Consider the following 26,216-nt stretch of genomic DNA (forward strand, 5'->3'; position numbering starts at 1 on the left):
TGAGACTGGCTGAAGAGCCGTCCTGGGTGCTAGTCTCATTTGCCAATGTGAGGTCTTTTTCTCTAAGCAGGTGGCATCTCGCGCCCTCATCAGTTATTACAAGGACAAGCCTGTCTCTTATAAGCTGGTCTCTTAAGGTTCCATATTCACATGTGGCTGCTTTTCTCTCAGTCTTGTAACAAATGCATGAATAGTCTCACCCTCCTCTTCTCTCAGATTTCCAAAGAAGTACCTTTCGAAGATGACATTTTTAGTGGGTGTAAAGTAGTCTTCAAGCGCTTCCAGTATGGCTATTACGTCTTTCTGCTGGTCTTGTGTGACACCCAGGTTGTGCTTGTATAAGTGTCGGCACTCACTGCGAAGGGGGTAAGCCAGCCTCCACAAAGCGTAGCTCCTATGGAGCCATTTTGATGCTAACAAGCTATCACCCCCAGTTAGCAATCCATTGAATGCCATTCATTTTGGCGTCACTTTGACAGCGAATAACTTTACATCTGAAGCGTTTGAAGACTTTATTTTTGCATCTCACAGAGTCCGGTTGCCAGCAAATAATTATGAAACTCTGCTCGAAAACTTGCCCAATTGCTGTCACCGGACAGCTTCATCGGCTCCGGAGGCGGAATGGATGACGCCATCTCACAGTCGCAATGCTATGGCTAACGTTAGCAGGTTAGCCGCAAACGGCCACAACGACTTAACTTTTCAGTAAACAAACCAAACGCGCTACATAAGTGACAGGCTACATAAGTGACAGGCTACATAAGTGACAGGCTACATAAGTGACAAGCTACATAAGTTCACTTTTGGGTTGCAGTTTGGTGAATAAGGACGCTATACAAAGTGTGGGTTAAGATCCGTGTATTGATGTGCTGCACAACTGACACACACAACAGGTAGCACACAACACTGCTGACTTCCTGTTACATGTTAACATACCCAATTTCCCCACAGGGTGGAGCTGTTGCCTAAGCAGTGCAATAGGCATCCTTTCCCCGTTGTTTTCTTCCTTAACCCAACCTCCACCATCCCGTTATTGTCACGCGTCCCCCGCGGCCGTGTCCTGCCATGTGAGGCGTCCTCCCCCGGGGTGTGACGTTTGTTAATCTCCGTAATAGACCATTTCGTGCTGGCCACCATGAAAAAAACAAGAAAAACGTCCCTGTGAACACGAATCAACCGATTAAAAATAACGTGACCATTTGACGAACTGCCGTGAGACCGTGTTGTAGGCAGAAGGGCTCCGTGTGTGAGAATATAAACAAAGTCACGTGACTGGGGGCAGAGGGCATCGCTGAAGGCAAGATTGAATGATATAGCAAATTTAATTTGATATAACTTAAGTAATGATGAGCGTATTATCACATTAATGTAGCCACAACAGCAAAAAAAGAAGAAAAAAAAGAAAGAAAAGTTTATTTAGGTTGTTTCGCCAGAGGGGCAGCTAATCCAATCAAGGTAAATGGGCAGTTGCCCGGGCAACAATAGCCTGTACCTGTGCACGTACCTGGTGCCAACAATAAGAAAACTAAAGAAGAAAATGCTGTTGGGAACCAAGAGCCTGGTTAAACCTGATTTTAACCAAAAGGCCTCAGATTAAACTGACCTCTGGATACAGGACACACATGTGCTCAGAGACAAAGGAATCTTGGCCTGCATGTAAACCCCAAAGCCAGGGTAATTCACACCTCTATGCGAAAGTGCCAGCCAGAAGGGAAACGCCTCACAACTGGCAGGAAGTCAAAGAACTACAAGATTGTAGTCTTCACCCTTTCAAGAGTTTCGAGTCTTCCTATTGGTTCAGCGGGACCATTAACACAGCAGGGGGTCTTAACCTATAAAAAGCCTGATCCTAGGAAAATCCTCGTCTTCCATTGCAACTCCGTTGCTGAGGGGAGCGCACAAGCGCTTGTGCTGAACTTCCATTTTCTGGAAAAAGTGGATTTTATTTCGGTGGATCCTTGAAAACGCACCAGTGTTTTCATATCTGCAGTGAGAAGGAAACAACGTTTTTCTTCTCAAAGTCGACTAAACTTCCCCCTTTCTGCCTTTTTGGAGGAAGTTTCTCCGAGGCTGCTGACGAGCGCCAGGGGATTCATTCCGTTTAATTTCTGTGGAAATCTATGGACAAACAAACGGACTGAACACACCATAAGGAGGCTTACGTATGGGCAGAGATAAGTAGTGTGTTTATTAATGAGCAAAGGGTTCGCTACCACTTGTTGCCATTAAGGTGATCTGATTTAATCATGTACTGGTCCATATGTGATTATTAATCTGTTCTGTGAATGTATCAATAGATCATGGTACTGTTGATGTTGTGTTAAGTAGCTTGTTAAAACCATAAGCGCTACCTGCTTAATCACTCCTTTCACAGAGTTTTAATTACTGTCTGCGATAGAATCGCGAAATCAGCTGTTAGCCACTGGAGTGGTTATAATGACCAAAGTTTCCCTCAGTAAGTCAAAAGTCTCAGTCTGTCCTAATTACACGTGTGGTCCAGACCTGAGTAGCTGAGGGGGGCGGGTCATTATCGATAACTAAGATCAGAGTGCCTCTTTTCTTTACTCTTCTTCTCTTTCTTCTTTTACTAACACACACACACACACACACACGACACAGGCTAGCCGCGTAGCTCCCGAGCTAACGCTGTAGTTTAGCCACGTGGAATCGGCTTACGTTCGTACAGAGCTAACACAGGAACTAGCTACCATACCGGCTAAGCGTGCGCGTTGCCTAGCAACCCCCAGCTTCTTCGGCCCTTCTCCGTGCACCCCGCACCACTACCGCCCTCTTGAGGCTAAATAGTTTTGTGCAGCTCACAGGAGTAGCCATTTTTGGAGTTGTTTTTGTGTTAGAACTACATTTCGACACAGCCCCTCCTTTTTCACTCACTCTCTCTCACACACACACTCACACACACACAGACACAGACGTGTCCATGCTGCTTTGTTTTTGCTTTGTTTTGGTTGTGATATTGTAAAAGATATATAAGTTTATTATCAAAGGATTATTGATTAGCTACTGATAATTGTGACGTTAATAAATCTTATTATACTTAATTAGCAGTTGCTTGTGAATACTTGTGTACTTGTTGTAATAATTGCTGGTCGATCAGGTCCGTGCTTGGATTCACCCCTTCCTTTATTTCCTTTTTAAAGGATTACCACAGAAATGAGACTGTTCCACAGTTTGATTATTGGTCCCTGACTTGCAGGGTGGTGCCCCGTTTTGATTGTTTGCCGATTTGATAAAGTTATTAATAACCATATTCATAACTTTATTAATATTGACAAAACATCTTTGATAATTTGCCAATGATCAAATCTGTACCCTACGAGAATCCTACAATGCAAACACAACTAAATAAATAGTGAGAGACTATAGTCACACTAGCAGCTCTGTGAGTCTGTGCTAGGCGCAGCGGTGCTTTCAGCTAAATGCTAATGTCAACATGCTAACATGCTCACAATGACAATGCTAGCATGCTGAAGTTTAGCAAGTGTAATGTCCCCCAGGGGCGATTCTAGGATCAGAACTTTAAGGGGGCTCAGCACCTAATGAGAATCTGACACGGATACAGTGCCTTGCAAAAGAAAAAAGTGCTAAATCAGTAATTTCACTGGATAACAATGAATATATTTATTTATTATAATAGAGGATAAATGTCAAATATTGAACATGTGAAAAAACTATGAAAGTCCCAGACCCTTGTCTGGGTTACAGGTGCATAGCATTAGCGACAGCGACACAGGATATTAAACCTGTTTCTTTGAACCTGTAATTGTTTGCCCTCTGTCACTAACAGACAAGTTCGCAAACTCTAACTTGAAGCACTAAAATTATAATTTTTAGGGGGGCTGAAATGAAATTTAGAAGGGCTTGAGCCCCCCTAAAAAGGGTCTAAAATCGCCACTGATGTCCCACATCTTAGTTTAGACTGTTCAAGATTCAAGATTCAAGATTATTTTATTGTCATTCCAAAAGACACTTCAGGAAGTGCAGTGTAGAACGAAATGATGTTGCATAGGACCACTATAAAAACAGATATAAAAAAGAACATTAGCAACTAGAAGAATGCAAATATAAATAAATAAATAATATGGATTAGAATGCTAACATTTGCAAATAATTACTAGACACAAAGTACAGCTAAGGCTGATAGGAATGCCGTTTTGCAAGTGTTTGGTTTTTGACATGATGATGGAGCAAGATAAAAGGTAAGATAAGGAATCCCTAAAGCTGTTACAGTTCATCCTGAGGGGGACATGAATTTCTGAACTAAATTTCATGGTAATGCTGACTTCACCCCCAGACACCAAGCACAGACCGCAAAACTGTGCAGTATGATTAATCCTCTCTCACTGTACCGCTGAATGCAAATTCAGCAAGAAACCACATCTTTAAATATAAAATGATAGAAAGAGGTCTGTCATAGTCCAACACACCTACAGACAGTTTAATAAATATGAAATATGCTGCCGTACTGCTTTGTACTGTGCAATTAATCTTGTGCTCTCTCTCTAACCCTTTTTAATTAGTCACATTAGCTACTTAATCATGACTGTCTTTAACAAAAAGGTGATAGAGGGAAAAAAATAACTACATTTAAAGTGTATATCGATAAATAGAAGCATACACATGCTCTCGTATTGTATTATCAGGTCACACATGCACTGTACTATCTGCGATATGAAGATATGCCACTTTGAACCTGTTAAACGTCTATTGCAGCACCAAATGCACCAAGACAAGGACGAACATTGTGGAAGAGGAAAGCTGTGTCAGTGTGTGTTTGAGTGCTGACATACTGCAGCTACACACTCCCTGATCCATTTCTGCTGATGCCAAAAGGAAGTCCTCATTTGGCTCACACACTCAGGAGGGTCCCAGGCATGTACTCATAACATCCCCACGGAATAAAGAAACCACTGCACCACCTGATCTGTCCATACCACTGCATCATAATCAGCCAGGGAAATATAGTACCAACATGGATCATTCACTGAAGTCTAAGATATGTCTTAATCACTTTTCTGTGAGGCCAAATAAAGAGTGAGCTGAACTAAATGACAGGAAAATGAATCAAATGTCATGCTTCAATGTATTCAGTGTCCATCAGAGGCTGTAATGCGCAACATTTAATGACATCTTTATCTTCAACCAACTTCCACTACAGTCAGTAAAGGGAATGTTTTTACTAAAATGCATTTAAAGAAACGGTTGTAATGGAATTGGCATAAATTCACTGGCTTAACAGATGCATATGAACACAGTGAGCTCTGCAGACTCTTACGTGGGCCCTTCACTCCTGCTGGCTCAGCAGATTTGACTATACTCACTCAGAGCTTTTACTGTATAAGAATGAGCTGCCTCTCATCCTCCATCTAAAGACTGACACACTGTAAAAAGCCCCAGTAAAGAAATACAGATGAAAAGAAGAAAATGTTCACTCTGTATGAATAAAACATTCTCTCTCATTTTTAATCAATTCCCACATATGCAGATTATAAACCGCAGAAGAAAAGTGTTGTTACTGTTCTTTTTATAGTGCAAGAAATCCCCATCTCAAGTTCTATCCTCACACACATATAACATTAGACTGTAGCACTACATGATTCTACGGTGCTTAAGCATGACGGCTTACCGGCATGCTGTAAAAGTTCCACTCTGGCAGATTTGAGATTACTTCAGGAATCTCTGCATTAAAATGAGAGGCGACTGGCAAAACGCTAACACTGTCTGCTCTAATTTCCCCTGAGCCATTTATTCTCTCTTTCCCTCTCTGCAGAGCTTTTTTTTCCTCCACATTCAGACAAGATGTGTGTAATGAGGCTAGGTGCCTCTGTGACAACCTGGCACGCAGCAGAGCCCCAGTAACTGATGATGCTGTCTTGGACAGAGAGGGGAAAAACAAATGCTGCTTACCTGGAAGAGAGATGTGCTGCCTCACAAATAGTGGAAGCAGAGAACAGATATGCAGGAAGAAGAAAAAAGAATATTAACAATCTGCACTCTGGTTTATCCTACTCTCAAAAGACATCCCAAAACCCCAGAGCTGGAAGGTCCCAGTTTCTCCTGGGGGGGTGTTTCTGTCCAAGAAGCAGACACTCTCAAACAAGACTTTTCTTGGCTCAAGGTGCTGGTGACGTGCACTCAGATCAGGCAGAGAGGAGAGGAAACACTCACACAGATTAACATTGTTCTCACACACTGAAATCAGCGCAAGCATCAGAGCCGGTGCAGTTCCCCTGCTGTATTTCCCGGCACTGTTCGCTCATTGGCTGAGGAGCTACTCAATAAAAACCCTCCTTGTCATCAATTGGGTAGGTAGGGAGAGGGTGGGATGGGGGGAGGGTGGGGGTGGGGGTGGGGGGTGTAGTTTTTTTCTGTGGCGCACTAACAACCATGCTCCTCCTCTTTTCTTTCTTGCTCCATCACTTCTTCCCTTAGTACAGGCAGCCAGGGAGTGCTGAGCTTTGAGAATTAGACGCAGGAGGGAAGGGAGCAAGAGAGCAAGGAGAGATGAGGTAAACGAAAGCAGTACAAATCAATGAGTGGTCAGTGGAGAGGTGAAGATAGTAACCAGCAGTCTGCAGTAGCTCTCACAGATTTTAGCACCTGTGCCTCCCTGCTGCAGGAGCTCTGCAGGAACCTGAGTGCAGTGAGGTGTGAGGACCTGAGAGGATAGAATTGGGGGGGGGATGGGTGAGGGGTGTTACCGGTCTGCTCGGGCTGGTTTTGCTGCAGTATAGAGGCAGGCAGAACACAGATGGGAAGTTTTTTTTTTCAGCAGCAGTTGATGTAAAGCTCCAGCAGACTCGGCAGCATAAAAAAAGGCTACTAGTTCCTCCCTTTCTTGTTTACAGGCATCTAACATGTGACTGGTGAATAATTTAAAAGAGCAGAGGGTGATGAGCTGCAGGACAGACACGGATCACTGCTGCTGCTGCTTCATTAAGGAGACTAGAGATTACAGAGTCGTCTAATTAAACAGTGTAAAAGTCAAGCAGGAGTCAAACTGTATGTTGTTGAAGAGCATTGAATCCGGCATGATGCCGCCTGCAGACACAACATTCAGTTCTACGAGCGTTTCTTTCAAGATTGGTCACGTCAAATGAAATATCAGCAGAAAAGAGATCTACTTAAACATGCACGTCAGAAGATGTAGGCAATATTTTTTCTCGTTTTTAATTTCCTTCCCACTCAACAACTTAGTGCCTCAAACACTTAAACAGATTTAATGAAGTCTCATTCTACCATCTGAAATCAATAGACTACCATTAGTCCTGCATCACACTGCCACTGCAGGTCTCTCTGGGGAAATCCATACAGTACCTGGCTGCTTTGTGGGAATCACTGTTTACATCAGCCAATGTGAAGTAGCCAGAAATATACACAATCTAATCATTTCAAACTGTTTTAGATATTATAACTGTGAAAGCAGATGAATAAGAGATCTCAGGGACAATATTTGGCATAAACGTTATTTAAGCTATTCAAAAAACATGAGAAAGAATGGCTTAAACTATACCTAGCAGTATCACCTCCTCATACCACCTTAACTGCCCAAGTCTTTGGCAAATGAAGAGCTTACTCAGACAGTGCATCCAGCTGATTTAGCAGTGAAACATTTGTTAATGAAAAGCAACGACAGGACAGTGGTGTGAGTGCCAGTTACACCATTACACATATTAAACCTTGTGGGAACTTTGCCAAAATCTCTGCATCAAATAGCAGCGAGGCTCCCTTTAAGGAGGACACACCATTTCGTTGTCTTTGGCGTTACCCTTGACATAATAGCGGCCATGCAGTGCTCAGTGCATTAACAACGCTCAGACCAACACATGAGTCATAGATGCTGCATCACTAAAGCATTGTGACTTTTTATGAACTTTCCATCCCGCTGTGCCTATTTGCTTCCCGCTCGGGGAGGGAGTGGTGACAGAGTAAAGTTTTGATGGGATCTAATTTTTTAGCCAGAGGATATTTAGTGATTGCCTCGTGCTGGACTTCATAGCAATAAATTATACTAGATGAAACAGAGATGTGTGCCTGAAGCACCTTTCAAAAAAAGGTGAACCAGGAAGTCTAATGAGCCTCAAATATAAAATGAAAGAATAAAGCCATGCTAACAAGCTCACAATGACAATGCTAACATGCTGATGTTTAGCAGGTATAATGTTTTACACGTTTACCATCTTACTTTGGTGTGTTGACATGCTAACATTTGCTTATTAGCAATTATTAGGTTTTCAGTCATTATATATCAGGTATTTGGTCATAAACTAAAGTATCGGAACCATTTACTCTGACAATGACACTGGATATAAAGTCAGAGGGTCATTACAGTTCATCCTGAGGGGGACATCGATTGTTGAGACATTTCACTCAAAACCACAAATGTGAACCTCATGGTTGTGCTAGAGGAAAAGTCAGGGGATCACCAAAGTCAGTCACTTTGTCTGGGGACCATGAACGCCTGTGCAAAATCAATTCATTTTTTTTTTTTTTTTTTTTTATTTAACTTTTATTTAACCAGGAAGAAACTCATTGAGATTAAAAATATCTTTTTCAAGAGTGTCCTGGCCAAGGCAGGCAGCAACAACCACACATACAATTCATCCAACAGTTGTTGAGATATTTAAGTCTGGACCAAAGTGGTGGACCGACCCACAGACAGACTGAAGAGATTGCTTGATTCTGGACCATCAGGCTCGTGGGCCGAATTAATCTGACTCCCCTTTAAACTCCCATAAGCCCTTCCTCTGTGTGTTCGTTGATCCTTAACCAGTACACTGAAAAAACTCAAGGAGACGAAATTCTCAGTTAACATTTTAGTAAACAGTATTGTAAGAAAATTACACATATACTGTATGTGGGCTTTTGAATCAAGGCTAAGTATCCCTATCAATCAGACAAAACGCGAGACGCAGGTCCACTCAGCCTTTGACAGTTCAAGCGCCTCGATCTAGCTGACCCTACCCTGATCATGCTGTCCCCCAGGTCCTTTTACCAGGCAGAAAGTATGTGTGTGAGTGTATGTGCGCGTTGGTCTCCATGCACCCCCTCGTCAGGAGTCCGTTTGGTTCCACTTCCTACATCCAACGGCTATCTTACAGCGGTTTTCTGTTATCTTGTCTTGCACAAAACCTACAATGACATTTCTAAACTATGATAATTAAACTATAACAGAACACTATAAAAATATCTCAACAAGACCCACATTGCCATCAATAGAGACTTTGCACATTTGACATTTTTTTGCTCAAATGAAACCCCACAAAAAAAGCAATTATTCCTACAGTAGGTGGAAAACACAAACATCTCATCTAATCACCAGAAATAAGAAAAGTGAACACTGACATTAAAAGTCAACACCTCTTTCACCCAACTGATTAAATGGGAGTACAGTGTGTGCAGTTTACCAACATCGCATGACATTATTTCTCATTTCATAAGTCAAGGCAACTGCAAGAAAATTTAATTTTTAAGATTCAAACATATGACGTATATTTAATTTGTGCACATATTACATTATCAGGGATTTAATGATGGTTTTCATTGGAGGGAGGTTTGAAACTTTCTCGGTGCAGGACCTAAATTAGACAAAGTCTCTCGCTCCATGACCCTATTGCAGCCTCCAGGGGCCCACCAGAAGTAGGCCTGAGACCCATTATGGCTCCCAGCCCACAGGTTAAAGCTGAACGACACAAATTGTGCAAGCAGATGGCACAAAACGGCAGAAATATCTAGTCAAAGGATTATAAATTGAATGGGCAGTTAACCTGTCTTGAGCTTTCTTTTAATTTTTTGGATGTGGAGGTAGAAATTTATGAATGTACTCATATCAAACAGCTCTTTCAATCCTCCCATTTTCAGAAGGCCTGCAGATGTCGTTTCTCAGTTGTAACACTAGAGGCCGCCCCACTCGAAGAGTCAGATTCTAGAGCTGGGTCACTCATCATGCAGCACACTTCCTTACTATCTCTACACCGTGAAACTAAGGGTGTGTACTACTAAGAAAGAGTATTCTTGCACAAAATCTGATTCATACAATCTGAACATGATGAGGGACAGAGGGAGGGAAACAGTGGTGGTTTGGATTCTTTAAAGTGTAATGACGAAGACATCTCCTTTTCTATTTGCATTCCCCCCCATTTTCATCTGTGATTTTCATTTCCCTCGCTCAGTTTTTCTATGGCAACATACTGTAAAAGCACATTTCGCCGGTCGAGCCACTTGTTCCCAAAATAAACCGAGCAAGATGGAGTGCTGAGGCTAATTTTGTCAGCCTCTGTGTGAACCCATGTGTCTTTGTAACCTGGATATCTCTGGCATGCTGCCCCACATCACTATGCAAGCAACTTCAAGTCAAATAGCTACAAGATCAGTATTATAGACTGGTATTTCTATTATGAAAGTGCACGCATACCGTGCTGTACTCTTGGGCCCGTTTGAGCCAAATGAATAGTTTCTGCTGTCTCCAGATTCTCACTGGTTTGCTGCCAAAAGGGCTTCATATGTTCAGCAGCTGAGTGAAACTGTAGTGGAAAATAATTCAATCAATTTGGAGATATAGTAGCTTTCTGCTGTAGAGTAGTTTACAGTGCTTTATGAATTCTACTCTAAATTCTTGGTAACCTTTTACTATGAAAATATATTTTTAATGTGGTACCAATTATGAGGAAAATTGGAATTTCCTTTAAAGAAATGTTCACTTTAAACCAAAGTAAATATTCATTAGTCATTCAATTATTATTGGAAGCTTTGTTATTTACAATGTGCATGTATGTGGACACTTTTCCCCAAATTACATAGTTCTTTCCTGGAAACTTGTTGGAAATGATTAAGGAATATATCCAAACTCACAGAGCTATAAAATCTTACAGTTTATGCAGTAGTTTATTTAAATATCTATAATTAGTATAAACCTGTTTTACTGCATTTTATTAATTTCTAATTCAAACTATGCACAGATAGTCATTTAGAATAGTTGTTTTTCACAATAAGCAAAATATTATGTTTTTTTTTTTTTTTAACCTTTTGTAGCCTTTACACTACTTCTTCTGGGGATTTCAGTTGAAATAACACACTGTATTGAAAAAAACAAAACCAGAAATAAATTTATTTATTGATATAAACACGTAGATGTTACATGTAGTTCCCTATGAGGAACAGGAAATTCCTGCTGTAGAAGTCTTGGTGTACACCTAATTAGACTGACAAGATGATTTAGTTATCATGGACAGTATCGTTGGGGGGGGGAGAAGCTGATTGTGGACACGGATATGGACTTAATAATGTAGTCAACGATAAAGGCATGAAGCGGCAACAATTGTTCATCATAACACAGGGTAGCGTGGTCACCATCCATATATACATGTTCTTCCAGGAATCCAGCACCTCCCTGTAAAAGAAACATTTTAAAACGTTAAAATCTTTATTCATCGCTGTGGAACGGCAGTTTTAGAAACGCTAAAAGTGTCACGCACCTTATGCTGCAAAGACCTCATTCCTTCTGCTCCTAATTTGGGATCGCAACAGATGAACAAATAACAACAGGTGTTAGAATGGAGTTGGTCTTGCAGTTGCAGAGACTGCAGCGATTCAGAATCACTTCAAAAAAATAAAAGGAAATAAGGCGTACATAAAAAGAATTCTATATTTTACAAATAAGCTTTACCCAGCAATTATTTATCCAGTATTGTATAAAATTACAACATTACTCATATTAAGGCTCCAAAATGTAGAAAACTGTGTTAATGTTGAGTGAGTAAACTGCAAATAAAAAGGAGGCTGCTGCTACTGCTGAGTTGAGGAAATGTGATAAAGTTACCTAACCGAGTACACGAGGTGCCGTTACAGATTTAATTTACGGGTGCTACCTCCAGGACTCTTTCAGTGGCAGAGGCCACCTTTTCCAAGTTTAGCACCCTCCATGTATGGAAAGCAAATCATGGAGAAGGCCGATGTCACCTCAGGACTCATATAGATCAACCTATCCAATAAATCCAGCGTCATCATTAAACTTTTATTGCATTCATGTACACAAATACCCATGCTGTGCAACTAAACTACAAGTAACAACTTACCCAAAAAATAACTTACAATAAGACCATACTATCATGTACATGTTTTAAGGTTGATAGGCACTTTTCTTACCCATTTCTGACTTGAATGTTGACTTATTTCTTCTCTGCATCTGGAACCACTGGTTCTGTTTAACACAAAGACAGGTTATATGCTTTTAGAGGTATACATCTCAAACACCTGTACTTAAAATATAATTCTTATAACCATGAATAGATTAAAAAGCGGTTTTAAAGATATATATTTTTAAGATCTTTACTTACGTTTGACCTCCAGCTTGCAGCTGACCACTGCTTCTCCGAGAGTGTTCTTGGCTTTGCAGGTGTACACACCGCCGTCAAAGTTCCCAGGCTTACGGATCTCCAGAGTGCAGATTCCCTGGACGCAAACCTGCCTGTACTTGGGGTCGTCTCCAATAATCATCTGGTTCTTCATCCATATAACCTTGGGCTGTAGAAAAAGAAACAGATTTATCTGATTAAAACACGTGATGTGAAAACTATCATCTGAAATATAAACAAGCAGCAGTGTTGTTTCTATTTAGGTTTGTGCTAGAGAAACCCTTTTGATTGAAGTGGACACACAGCCAGTTTGGGAGTTTTAATGTCACTGACAAGGGAGGACCTCCTTGGACGCCACAGGGAATGTTACATGACCCCCGCTGGTCTGACCCCGCTATGGCCTCTTCTCCTCCTCCCCTGCTTCCAACGCCAAGAATACCAATTCTAGCCTCCTTCAAGACTATCTACACTGCCGTTCTGTTGGCGAACCGGGGGGGGGGGGATTATGAGCCCAAACAGGAGGGGAGAGGCTCAGACAGCTGGCTAGCAAGGCCGGGCGAAGATCTTACACATTCTCAGCTCAGAGCTAACACAGTGACAGCAATGGATGAGTGAGGGAAGAAAGGTGTTTGGTACAAAAAAGAAAAACACTCACCAGTCGCAATAAAGCTGCAGACGAGTAGTTTGAGTATATTTGTCATATTAATTGAATTATTCTTGTGTCAGCAGTGAGCAGGGTTGTTTTGAAAATTCTGCCTTGGTGGTGTGTCCGGTGACACTCAAATGATTTGGTAGCTGAAACACACTGAATTTATGAGCTACGCTGTTGGGAAATCCAGTTTGGAAGACAAACTATATGCAAGCAGAATCAGCTGTGGTACTAATGTTTTGCTGGAGCTGTTAGTTTGGTGGGGAAATGGAAGAGCATGCAGAAAAAGTTACTGTACTTTTGGGAATCCCCTGACGGAGCACAGCAGCTTGGTGCTGTAGCCGACAGTGGTGGCTCTGTCGTTCAGAGAGGTGGTGAACTTGGGCGCCTCGGTAAAGTCGCGTTCCTTGTACTCAGGAGGCTTGTAGTCAATAGCTGGAGAATGGAAGAGAAACAAACTTGACCATAAAGATGTATGTATGTATGTATGTATGTATGTTAATAGTCTTATTTTGGCCCATCAATTTGACATGCTCATCTCAGGTACTACAACAGTTCTTAGAAATATGTGTTATGGACCTACTATATCTGAATAGATCAGTCACATGTGGATCTGTAACCTTATAATTTAAGCTCAAAGGTCCACTTACTTCCTTTCTAAGCTTTCAGAGTCTGCTGAAAGCGAACTTTTGATGGTAGGTTATTTAGTTGCGCATACTGTTCCCAAAGGTCAAAAATGAACCTCCATGCCCAAATTTGTATGTATTAAGCTTACTAAAAAGTCTACTAGCAGACAACACCAATATTAATATGGTGTCAGTCGTTAAGAAACTGCCAAAACCAAAATTAGAAAGCTAATGAGTTGATAGCTTTAGGAAAACAGGGGAAAGAGTATAAAGTAGTAAATTAAATTCCTCCGTGTCAGTTTCCCTGTTGGTCTAGGAACAAAAAAAATAATAGAAAGTTACCTGTCTTCAAGATGGTGGCCTCTTCTTTTGCAACGGTAGCGCTCTCGCTTACTCCAACCTTGTTTTCAGCGAACACTCTGAACTTGTAGACGTTGCCCATGATGAGGTCGGAGATAGTGGCATTCAGTCTGTGGTAATGATCCAACACAGTGAACCAGTCCTGCAGACACACAACAGGAGGAGGTTTTTAAGGATGCAAGATGGACTGTGTGTAATGTTTCGGGGTGGGGGGGTCCTTCCTAGTGATAGACACCCTTTGATACTGAAAAAAAAAAAACTTACTCCAGTCTTTTTGTCGGCCTTCTGGATTGTGTAACCTGTGATTTCTGTGTTTCCGTTGTCTTTGGGTGCAGTCCATTCCAGAGCAACATTGAAGCCCCAGGTATCCACAATCTTCACGCTGGCGGGAGGCCCCGGCAGCTCTGTGAACAACCAACACTTTTTAAATACATACAACTAATCTTCCACATATTATTCTTCACCGTCTCTTGAACAGAGTGATTATATTTCCCTCTGTTTGATGCGACATTTTGCTCACCAACAATTTGAAGGATGAGTGAAGCCTTGTCTTCGAAGTCCTCCACCTTCACACACATCTCATACACGCCAGAGTCTTCTCTCTCGGCTGTACGGATAAACAGGATGCTGTCTCTGTCAGTGCTGCGGATGTTCACCCTCTTTGTGTCCAGGGGCTGCCCATCCTTTGTCCAGCTGACTACAGGTTTGGGTTTACCCTGGTGACAAACAAAAAAATATATATAGTATATATCTCAGACAGTGAATTGTGAGGAGTTCTGTAGTTTAAGTTATTGTGCGTTTACAGGATGATACGTTAATCTTCAGCTTACTGTGAAGGGGATGCTCAGGTTGATCTTCTCTCCAACCTGAGCGACGTATCTCTGCCTGAGGAAACGTGGCAGGCGGACCTTGGGACGATCTAGAGACAAACACAACCAACGATTATTATAGTACCGGCGGAGGAACAGTGACGACAAGACACAGCCTGAAAAGGATTGTTAGGATCTGTAAAGAGATTTTGGGAGTGAAACAAAAGGATTTTCATTTTGCTTTTGTGGCCCACAAATCCTAAAGAAATCGATAAAGCCACTGAGCTGGTCTAAGCCCATGTTAGCCAGGGGATTTTCACTGGTGCCATCAGGGTATGTATGGGCTTTAACTGGTTGTAAAAGTCGTTTATCCCTTTTGCTTTACATCTGTCTACTCGCAGAAGATGGGACAAGTAGGACTTTGTATAGATTATAATAAGGGTAAATAAAATTAGAAGTTGCACATAATATTGTCAGGGACAGGTTAGCATTTGTGTAGGTTTATGTGAATGCATATGTATGTATGTTTTTTTTTCCCCCTTTTAGTCTGTTGTCCTATGTGCAAGTTGACACATACAATTGCCTTATTGGGACAAATTAAATGGAAATAACACAGGAAATTGAAAAAGTAGAGTTGTAAAACTTGCATGTAGGGAATGTAAATCATTTGAAATATAAAAAAGTGTGAGAATATCACAGGCGTGAGGTGGCCTGGTGGCTCATCTATGCTTTCCTCACTGTGTAGAAGCTTGTAAAAAGCCCAATAAATCATCCCTAAAAAGAAAATTACACTGATAGCTAGCCACTGTGACGTTTGAAATGATACCATGCCTCAGAAGGATCTTTGCTGAGGCTCATTTGTAAAAGTGATTTGGTGAGAGGCACCACCTGCTGAGTCCAGCAAAGCAACATTTGTCAGGACTCTAAATAAAGAAAGCGTACTGTAGTATATCACCTCCCCTCATGACGCATGATCGGGAGATTCAGTTACTGAAACTCACGTCAGAGTGCATTCAAATGGTAGATAAATGAAGCAGGGAAGCAACTGATTAGGAAACCTAAATGATTTAGTGTAAAAAAGGAAAAATAAAGTGAGATGTGCCTCTGTATGTTAGAACACATATACGGCATGTTAAGTGTCTTATCACTTGACTCAGAGAGGATTAGGCTTAATGAGTATTCTCCCTGTAAAGTCTGTGGCATGTTTCAAAATAAACAGTGAATCTCTGGAAGTCATTAGATTTGGGTGTCACCTGAGAGGTTAACTCCATATCCCCCACCCACTGGAATTTACCATCCACCCCCTTTCTCCTGCCCCCACAGGCCCCACCTGCTTGCAGTCAGATCACTTGTCACCATAGACCTTCACGCAGAGGGCTGTATGAATCCTAACAGGGATCACAATGCAATCCAACCCCCCCCCCCTCAGAACAATCTGGGTTAATGGCGGGGACATCCCAGCTATTTTTTCCAAAGCTAGGTGGTCATATTGTCGGAAACCATTCATGAGTTGTTTCTGTATGTGGCGGAACGCCTGCAATGGCGAACATGAGGGTGAACATGCACGTGTGAGAATTGAAATATTGCTGGCTGGGATCAAGTTGCCATTCCTCCCTGTTCGGCTCTCCATTACGCATAACGATGATATATGAGCGAGAAGAAGTAACATAGCTCCTCTTTTTAAGGCCCTCGGGTCCAATCGTCATTTTACCGCACATCACTTTAGATATACTGTCTATGATTAACACTGTAAGGTGTACGCCATCAGTAAAACCCGTCTACTTAACAAGTGCATAATTATGACACTGTGGACAGGTGGATCAGTGTTTCAAGTCAAAGTGGAAACGAGCGAGAAGGCCTCAGTTTTAAACCGTTAACACTGCAGGTATGTGCCAACGGGACACGGACAGCTGAGACGAAAACATTGCTGAGCTGCTTCAGTTTGACTCCTGCACTTGACAACTCCCCTTTAATAAATGGCTCTATGAAGTTCAGTCCAGACCTGTGTCAAATAGTATAGTTGCATATTTATTTATCTTTACATATGGATTAAGCTAATCATGTAGCATGTGAGATCAAACTTAATCCCATAAGATTACTTGGAAACTCAGTCCAAGATTTGTCCTAATGTAATAAACCCCAATTTTAAGTAAAGATTTATTTGTCTTAAAAGAAATAGACCGATTGTTTGCAATTTGATTTGAATTTTTGTCATGGTGATCCAGATGCAGGTCATACCCGAGGCCAACATTTTGAGAACCAGATTTAAAAGAATTAATAAAGAAAATGGCCTAATGATGACATTTTACACTCCGATTTGTCACTCATTCGTGGTTATTGTGTTTCAATACACTTTGTAGGTACTAGGTTTGTATGTATGGTGTATGTAGTATTTAATATTTAGTAGATTATGTAATTGTGCATATATTACTATAATAGTTTTCTTACTATTCTGCATTTAATGGCCCTGCTTGTAATTTTTTTGTATATTAACTGACCCATTTGGGAAGCCTTCTTCCCACGGTTTACTGCTCCTATTGTATATAGCATTCTAGTGTTAGATTTTTAACGCTTACGCATCTGTTCTTGTAATTCATTTAGCTGCTGTGACGCTTCAATTTCCATGTGTGGGATCAATAAAGTTTATCTTAGGTGACATTTGTTTGTGATCAAGTGGCAAAATAACAGAGGAAGTAGTTCATTTCTTGGGCTTATTACTACATGTTGAGTTATGTTCTGTGCTGAAATGGATCTTGCACACTTCTTACTAGCGACCTCCTTCACCAGGACAGGCTCGGGGAGGGCGACAGGCGGGCTGCGGCCGCCAGCATTCACAGCCACCACACGGATCTTCAGACGGTCACCGGTGGTCTGGTTCTTGATAACGTAGCGGCAGGACTTCTGCAGATCCTCATTGACTGCTTTCCAGTCCTCAGCTGAATGGGGAGATCACACAAAATGAAGGCCGAGCTCTTGTTCGTCTTAATATTACAGGATAAATACTGATCATAGAGCGTGCTGACTGTGAAAACTGCAGGCAGACAGAGAGGAAAACATCTAACTCATACAGCATTAATGAATCACGACAGTTAGCACAGCTTGTTGTGCAGCTCTGTAATGGAGTGATTGTGTTTGACACAAATTATCTTCGTAGTATTAGACATGAAATCGCTGTTGCTTCCTTGCCCTGTCTGCTAAATCAAGCCTGCATTGAACTGCTGCTGATATTAGCTTAGGGCTGTTAGTCTAAAAGCAGAACCTCCAGCAAGACCACAGCAAATGCCTCTTTCCTTGTAGGGACAAGTTAGGTAGCTCATGATATAACTCTGGGAGTGACACTTCGGGAACAGCTGTAACAGATATGGCTGACCCACATTAAAACAGCAATTTAACACGTTCCTGGGTGTATTTAAAAAGTGTTTAAACAGTAAAGATAGCATTATAGATATTAGAGATAGGATGATACTTTCTGTAAAAACCTCAAATGAGCTGTTGAAATAAGCTTAAATATGTAAAAATTAAATAAGCTTTCAAAATGATTTATAGGTCAGCTGACATTTTTGCCACGGTGTATTAATAATCCGAAACCCCCTTTCGTGCAAATGCCGGTATTCAGTGCACCTGGTCGAAAGCAAAAACAGGACTTACTTCCATCCTTGCAGACTTCAATGGTGTATCCATCCAGACCGGAATCGCCGACGACCTCTGGCTGGCTCCAAATGATGGAGACTGAAGTGTCATTCTTATCCTCAACAAACAGATCCACTGGGGCACTTGTGGGCTCTACAGATGCCACACACGCACAAAAAAAAAAAAAAAAAAAAAAAAGAATTTGATTATCCAACTGACATTTGCAAAAGGCAGCAATGCACAAAGTCAATCCAATCAGAAGTCAATTCAAAATTGAGGTTCATAAGAGATGATGTAATAAAAAGAGAGATGAAAGTCAAATCAAATCACTCAGTTTCCTTTCTGAATAGACCTTTACCTTTGGGTGGGGGTGGTGGAGGTGTGGGCGCTTTAGGCTCTTCTGGTGCAGGAGCTTCACCTGGTGTTAAATAGGCATTTACATTATTACTTGCAGTGTAATCAGCAGAGCGATGCTACAGCATCAAATAAAATCCAGCTGCTGTATGTACCTTACGGCTCTCCGCTTCACAATGCTATATACTGAAGTGCTTTTAATCCAGTTTGTCTAAAAATGACTAAAATCATCTCAGATACTACAGAGAGAGGAGTGAACAGGAACGTATTGTTTTACCATCAGCAGGCGCTTCGGCGTCAGCAGCGGGAGCACCTTCCTCTGCGGCAGGAGCGGCAGCAGCTATTATTAAATGTTAGATGTGAATGATTAGAGCATTAAGTAGATGGGACGTATTCGAAACAGATAATAGGTGTGTTGAGACTGCGGTCTGTGATCAAAGTGTCATAAAGTAGGCTAGTTAGTGTTGTTAGCTTTAACGTACGAGGTTGAAGATTCAAAATGTAACAGAGTTAGATGTGTGTGGTGGCTCATGTGATTTCTGTACCATCGGCAGGGGCCTCAGCGGCAGCAGCGGCAGCAGCTGGTGCTTCTTCTGTGGGAGCGGCAGCTGATATTAGAGGTTAGGAGATATTAGTGTGGCTGTACTGTAGGAGAAGGACTTTTGCAAGATTTAATTAAACTTATATAAAAATGTCCGTTATTCCACTCTGTTCTTTACCATCAGCAGGGGCCTCAGCGGCAGCGGGTGTTTCTTCTGCAGCAGGAGCGGGAGCTGATATTAGAGGTTAGAAGATATTGGCATTAGATATTAGTGCAGTTATCTTTTAGTGTAGGAGGTTCAAGTTTTAATAACTCGTATAGAAGATCTTTGTTAATACACTGATAGTCTGTTTTACCATCAGCAGGGGCCTCAGCAGCAGCAGCAGCGGGTATTTCCTCTGTAGCGGGAGCTGACATTAGTGGTTAGAAGATACCAGCATTAGATATTAGTGCAGTTATCTTTCAGTGTAAGGGGTTCAAGTTTTAATAATTCTTATACAAGATCTGTGTTAATACACCGATAGTCTGTTTTACCATAGGAAATCGGTAGATGCATAACATTTGGAAAATATGACATGACATTTTCAACATGTTATGAAGGAGGTTAAATCTATTAAAATAAAAAAGGGGGGCTAAGTTAAAATAAGCAGAAATGGGTGAGTCAGGTGGTCACTGAGATACCTTGCAGCAGCCTCATCAGTGGGAGCAGCTGATGTAGATATTAGATGTTAAATATTAGAATAGAATATTTTTTTTTAAATAAACAGGTGTTAATATGCGTTATAGCCTACGGACAGCAAACCAGCGCCACTACCTTGAGCCGGGATATTAAGGTGTGTTAATGTGTGCTTGTTAGGGGTCCAGGTGGAGCTTTCACTGAAGTAGCCTCTAAAAGCGCATATTAGCAACAACCGTACAAGTTAACATCACACAGTGTTGGAGAAGGAATCCAAGCAGGCGGTTTGAGCAGTTATTATGCTTTTTTCCGTTTTACGTCGAGGGCTACAACTCCTTGCACACGGCACCTTCACGCTGTGAGCGCGTGCGTTAAGGTTATCGCCGGGCTTACCATGAGGTGAACCGACTACTTCGGCTTTAATTAAAAAGGTTAAGCAATTAATCCACGGTTCATCCACTGACAAATCAAATGAAGATGAACTGTATGCTGTATAATGGGGTAACTCGTGGCTCGCGAGCCGCTGCGCTCGGTGCATTACCATCTGCGGCTGGAGGGGCGGGCTCCTCAGCCGGCGGGGCAGCGGGGGCCTCTCCCTCGGCGGGGGCAGCAGCCTCAGCGGGGGCTGGGGCGGCTTCGGCCGGAGCGGCCTCAGGAGCCTTCTCCTCCTCCTTCTTGGCTGGTTCTTTCTTAGCCGCCTTCTTGATCGGGGCAGGCTTGGACGGCATGTTGACGGCTGCAGCTAATTCCCAACGCGGTTAAGTCCGACCTTAAAACTGGATCCAATGCCGACATTCCTGCGGGAGTGGCAGGCTTATATAGGTCCCGGCAGGTTCAAGCACCGCCTCCTAATGAATTAAACGTAATGGATACTGAGCACCATGTCTGACTCAGACCTCTATGTCTGTTTGTCTCACTCACTCATTAACACTCACTGTACATCAACAACTGTTCCACTACATAAACTATAACCTAATTCAATGAAATTGTGTCATAATTAATAATACAATCATGGCCAATTTAATTTAATCATACTATACGGTGGTATTTATGATTTATGTTTATGGTGAAAAGCAATATACAGTATAGGCTATATCACTGTATTACTTTTTTTTAATCCTACAACATTCATATGGCCTCTATGATCATTTATAGCTGCAGCAGGTAGAAAATCGCAGGAAAATTTAAGTAGTGAGACCTCTTACTGCAGCTCTTTCTCTCCCCTCTGTCACAGGGCAATGCATGGCAGGACTCTGTAATGACCTAATGACCTGTGATTGGCCAAAGTCTCCCGTCACGGCACCCAAAAGTCTAGTTCTCTTAGATCACTTGAATTACAATATGCTAAAAGATTATTATGTTTTCTTGTTGCCCAATGACGCCAAAAATAGAGTTCCTACCACAGCAAAAAATAAATAAAAAAAGCAATACTATACAGTATTATTTTATAGTTCTTATTAACAGGTCAACACTGCCACACTGACACACAAGAGGCAACAGAATAAATATAACATGTATTTTATTGATTCCAACAACCAGTGATAGGTGGATGAAAGCTTTCAGAAACATGCCTTTTTCCATGTATTGGACCCGACTCTAAAGAAATATACCTTTCTCTCAAGCATGATTTTTTTGTTTCCACGTCCCTTAATGATTGTTGCCGCATCCAGAATGCTGACCTATTTACAATCTTTACACTGATGTCCTGTACAAAATAGAGAAATTAATTACAAAGGATTCTTTAGAAAAAGAAAAAGACATATCAAACATTTGGAGTATTAAAAAGGAAAACATTATCTAGAATGATTTTCCTAACAATACAATAATGTCAGTTTTTTTCTCATCACACAGCAAGTTTACATGCATTTACAACACTTAGAAACCCTTAACATTTGCACTTCAGTGACATTAGATATCGCATAACTTTCTTTTTTTTAATCTTAGTTTAGTACCCACAACAAGCTTTGCAAAAATATGACTATTCAGCAACCTGTATTGGCTAAAGAGATCAAATTCCTCTCTTTATCTGGTTTGATTCTATATAAAATTAACTATGCAAACAGTGAAGTGCTGATTTTATCGTCATTTGACCATTCACAAGTCCAGTTATGATACTTTTGTTGCCATTCATAAAGGACAAAACACATGAAACCGCTTCCAAAGTGCTTCATTTCTTTAACTACATCTATGAATCCTGTTCTCAATGCAACGCCACACAAATCCTCCTCTCTTTAAGGCTCAGTAGCGCCTGCTAAAACAACCTTCCACTTTTGTCCTGTGGTGCAATTTTGTCCAAATTAGGAACTCAAAGACAGACCAGATGAAAACACACTGCATTTGCACGTGAGGATCAGACATTTGCTGATTGCCAACACCAGTAGAAGTTGCTGCATAGTCCTGATACACTAGTAAGCAAACACAAATCACAGCTACTACAGAGCAACAGGCACAACAACCAGTGAATGAGATGAGAAGCTCGAGCTGATGGCTTTAGTTAACCTGCAGAAACAGACCAGGGTTGGTAATACTGCCTAATAGCGATATATTTACAATAACTGACATTATTCTCATGTGACCAATGTGAGAGTCACGGGCCATTTGGTATCTTTTTGCTCTTTGAGGTCTTTAATTCCTTCCTTTTTTTTTTAGTTTACATGTGACCAATGAAGAGCTGCGGATTAGCTTGAAGTTTTGTTATCAGCCTTATGCAAAGAGTGCAATAACGAAGCAATAAGCAGCTCAGATACAACTGAAAATGTTAAACTTTCTTATCGAGCTGTCATAAAAGTGGTCTAACATTCATTTACAGGATGTATGTACATGGGAAGTTTAGTCTGAGCACCTAAACAACGAGACAGGTGAATTATTTCGACAATACTTGCCCAACCACTTTGTCTGCCATTTACTCCATTAGGGCTTTTTTATTTTTTTTACAAAAATCGACACAAAGTACCTTAAAAAGGGTTTAAATCGTTTTGCTTTTTACTCTTGGCTTGGAACAACCACTCTCCATAGTCAATTTGCACTGTGTCGTGTACCCAAAGTGTTCTCAAATATTAATACCGTACGACATTAACATGGGCATAACACCTACATTGTCTCACATGACTTCACTGTCTCTACAAAATGTCTTCAACACTTATTCAACATGTCCTAAAAATATCAGACATTATCTTCCAGATTTATTTATTTTGCATTACTTTAGCGTTTGACATTTCTACCGTATGACACAAAACTCTTTGCTAACCTAGCCTGAAAGTCTACGTGATCTTTATTCAACACTAAAACAGTCTGGGACCTTGTTAAAAAAAGAGCACCATGCGTACCTAAATGATGATAATAAGCGTGAGAATGAGACTTTTTAATTCTGTTTGTGAAGTGCATGAACTGTTGTAAATGAAAATGGGCAAAGGTAGCTTTAAATCACTCTACTCAGACATTGTTCAAAGTGTTTTGCAGTGGAGCTTTGCGATAAGGCTTCTTTTAAAAGCACCTACTACATGAATGATACTGTTATATGGTTGGTTTTATAAGTGTTTTCTATACATTCATAGTTGAACTGAAACCACTAACATGACAGTCAATACACATGATTAAAGTACAGTATTTGGTCCAGTATATTAGATATTTGCACCAACTAATATAGATAAAATAACTTTGATGTAGCCTGATTGTATGTACATAATATATACAGTAACTACTCTGAATATGGGGTGAAAGATTAAAAAAAAAGAAAATTGACTCTTTCCTAGATACATGTTAGAGAAAAAAAAAATCTGAATTGGATTCAAATAGCATTTACTCAATCTGTTTAGTCAGAGGGTGTTTATGTTATATAATCCCTGTGTAATAACTATCTAATACCTGATATATATGGCAACACTGGTGACACATGTTTTACATAAAGCAGTTCATAAAACTACATTAAGTGCTTGGAAATGATGGTACTGTGCAGCGACAAAGTGATGAACTCGCATCGCTAATAAATTGGTTTTGTTTTATGCAAAAGAGTATGACAGCAAGTTTAATTAATCAATTTATAAGCTATAGCAATGATAAAGAAGACGAGAATATGTGAAAACAAATACTGATAAGTGATCCTTTAACACTTTATATTGTTTAAAAACAAGAAGATTCATGGAAATAAATAATGCAGAGGGTTGAAGAAATAACGGATTCCTGACTGTCTTAGCTGGGATGATATTGATGAAAGCACCAGTGTACTCTGCTGAAGTTGAGGTGACAGTGAAGTCTTTGTTGTTAAGGCATTTTATTTGTTTTACCTGCTCAGGTTGTAAAGTTCAGGATTGCATATGTATAAGATTTGGCCTTCAAAGACTTATACAGTCGATATGTACCAAAAAAACTTTGCAATAAATAGTAGCATCTGTCATGCTGTCATACTCGTTTCCAAAAATGAGTCACCGTAATTGATAATAGCTCCTGCTGACAAGCACTCCATGTCCCATAATGCACTTGAGCACAACACAGCATGGACTGCAAGGACAGAAGTCACCTGAAGTGAAAGTGCTGAGACGATTCTTAATGATCTCTTAGCACCGATCTAAGAGCACTGAGTGCTAACGTGGTGGTAAAAGGAAACTGAAGTGAATGTCATCCAGTCAAATACACAGTAAAGTAATATAGCTGTTCATTCAATATTTGTGAAAAATCTTTTGAAAATACTGTGTGGAATAAAATGATTTGTAATTATCCAGTTATACATTTAACCTACTGTGGGCGGGAATGACAGTTTTAATCACCCTACAACCGTTTCAGAGGGATCCTTTGTTCCTGAATGTGCACTGCGTCATTACAGTGGACACACACACACAAAAAAAAAAACACATCAAATATGAAGTGTTAAGTGTAAGCTTTGTGTTCAAAGTCTAGGCAGGCTAGGGTCTTCTTTGTCTGGGGATTCAATGTAATTGGCAGCTTCTTGAAGTTTCAAAAGCATTGCCATCTATAACAAAGAAGAGAGAGTCGAGAAATCAGCAATACTGAAGAATCCATTTCAGTTTTTAAGTATTTTACAAAGCTGATAATTCTCACAGAAGAAAAAAAAAAATTAAAAATTAAATGAAGGGCTCTCTTACCAGGGGATCAGATTCCATGGAGCTGGGTGGAGTCTCTTTGTGAGGCCTCTCCTCGCAGGGCTGACCGGGGCTGCTGGAGCCGATGCTTGGGGGAGGCAGGTGGAACAGCTTTGCCTGGTCCTGCTGGGCAGACGGCCAAGGCAGAGTGCCTCTAACCCACTCCACTGGGTCCTCCCATACCGCCTTCTGGCCGTGGACCTGAAGTGTCACAACATATACTGTATTACCAAAATGGTAAAATTAGAGCGTAACAATTCCTGTGAAAGGGGAAGCCACCAGCCCTTTGTGTGGAAGAATCTAAAACTAGCTGGAGACCATTTTCTAGATTTGTTGGCTGTGGTTTCTGACCTTGATGCCGTCCTTGGCCCCCTCTTGCAGGTAGGGAATAATAGAGTGGTTCCAAAGGTCAATGAACCACGATCGAAACTCATCCACCGTGACCGGACAGGACAGGAAAAAGCAGGGGCCTGAGGGGACACGGGAGGAGAAGGAAGAACACTAAGGACACGTAATATGACATCATTCACACTAAGGTTCTCAATATTCCCTATGAAATAAAAATGCAGTTTTCTTCAGCCCTGAAGTCACAGCCGGTCCTTCTGATGAGAGCGCGTTTCATACCAATGAGGAAGTCCGACGTGCTGTGCTTCTCCAGGAAGGCGTGCAGATGATACCACAGTTTGGGCACCCAGTCCAACACCCTGATCAGGTCCTCGTTGGTCAAGCTTCTCTCATCCTCCGACTCCATCAGCTTCCTGTGCAAGTAGCGCACCAGGAAGCCATTGGCTGGCTCCACATTGTTGGAGAAGGTCACCATCCTAAGATAATGAAAGGCACATGCCAAAAAGTCATCTCAAAACACAGACTTACAAGTGTGTACATCAGAGGGAATTTCTATAGCCACTTATCGGATTAGCTATGCCATTAGCCCTCTTATCCACATCAACATTAGAGTTTACAGTTTAAGTTAGACCCATAGGGACGGACTGGTTGAAAATTGGATTGAGAAATGGTACTTCTATATATTTTGACTGAGGAAACCCAATTAACCAATCAAAATTTAGAATTAATAATTAATAAACAAGTGCTTATTTAGGTCTT

General features: G+C 41.1%; 2 protein-coding genes across 15 annotated transcripts in view; both read right to left on the reverse strand.

Moving 5' to 3' along the window:
* Positions 1 to 11,109: 11,109 nt before the first annotated feature.
* mybphb (myosin binding protein Hb) lies at positions 11,110 to 20,820 on the reverse strand. 4 transcript variants are annotated; one of them, XM_028575340.1, is made up of 16 exons: positions 19,697 to 19,772; positions 19,519 to 19,572; positions 19,345 to 19,407; positions 19,077 to 19,139; positions 18,804 to 18,863; positions 18,464 to 18,598; positions 17,584 to 17,751; positions 14,837 to 14,925; positions 14,527 to 14,722; positions 14,271 to 14,410; positions 13,989 to 14,148; positions 13,319 to 13,455; positions 12,354 to 12,540; positions 12,163 to 12,217; positions 11,493 to 11,524; positions 11,110 to 11,407 (listed from the first exon to the last, which is right to left on the reverse strand). In XM_028575340.1, the coding sequence occupies exons 1-14, from the start codon at positions 19,755 to 19,757 to the stop codon at positions 12,186 to 12,188; spliced, it is 1,545 nt and encodes a 514-aa protein (XP_028431141.1). In that variant the 5' UTR covers positions 19,758 to 19,772; the 3' UTR covers positions 11,110 to 11,407; positions 11,493 to 11,524; positions 12,163 to 12,185. The 4 variants fall into 4 exon arrangements, with proteins under 4 accessions (XP_028431141.1, XP_028431143.1, XP_028431139.1 ...); XM_028575342.1 differs by lacking the exon at positions 19,519 to 19,572; XM_028575338.1 differs by lacking the exons at positions 19,345 to 19,407; positions 19,519 to 19,572; positions 19,697 to 19,772 and adding an exon at positions 20,558 to 20,820.
* A 698-nt stretch (positions 20,821 to 21,518) lies between these two features.
* The window catches only part of nav1b (neuron navigator 1b), a 100,670-nt gene continuing 95,972 nt past the window's right edge, over positions 21,519 to 26,216 (reverse strand). For all 11 annotated transcript variants that reach the window (XM_028575770.1, XM_028575769.1, XM_028575766.1 and 8 more), the window contains 4 exons: positions 25,737 to 25,933; positions 25,464 to 25,582; positions 25,116 to 25,313; positions 21,519 to 24,982 (listed from right to left, as the gene is read on the reverse strand). In XM_028575770.1, coding sequence (XP_028431571.1) covers positions 24,899 to 24,982; positions 25,116 to 25,313; positions 25,464 to 25,582; positions 25,737 to 25,933 — 598 coding nt within the window. In that variant the 3' untranslated portion in view covers positions 21,519 to 24,898. The remainder of the gene's footprint in view (positions 24,983 to 25,115; positions 25,314 to 25,463; positions 25,583 to 25,736; positions 25,934 to 26,216) is intronic.

This window comes from Perca flavescens, chromosome 4 (assembly GCF_004354835.1).
Source record: "Perca flavescens isolate YP-PL-M2 chromosome 4, PFLA_1.0, whole genome shotgun sequence".
NCBI lineage: Eukaryota > Metazoa > Chordata > Actinopteri > Perciformes > Percidae > Perca > Perca flavescens.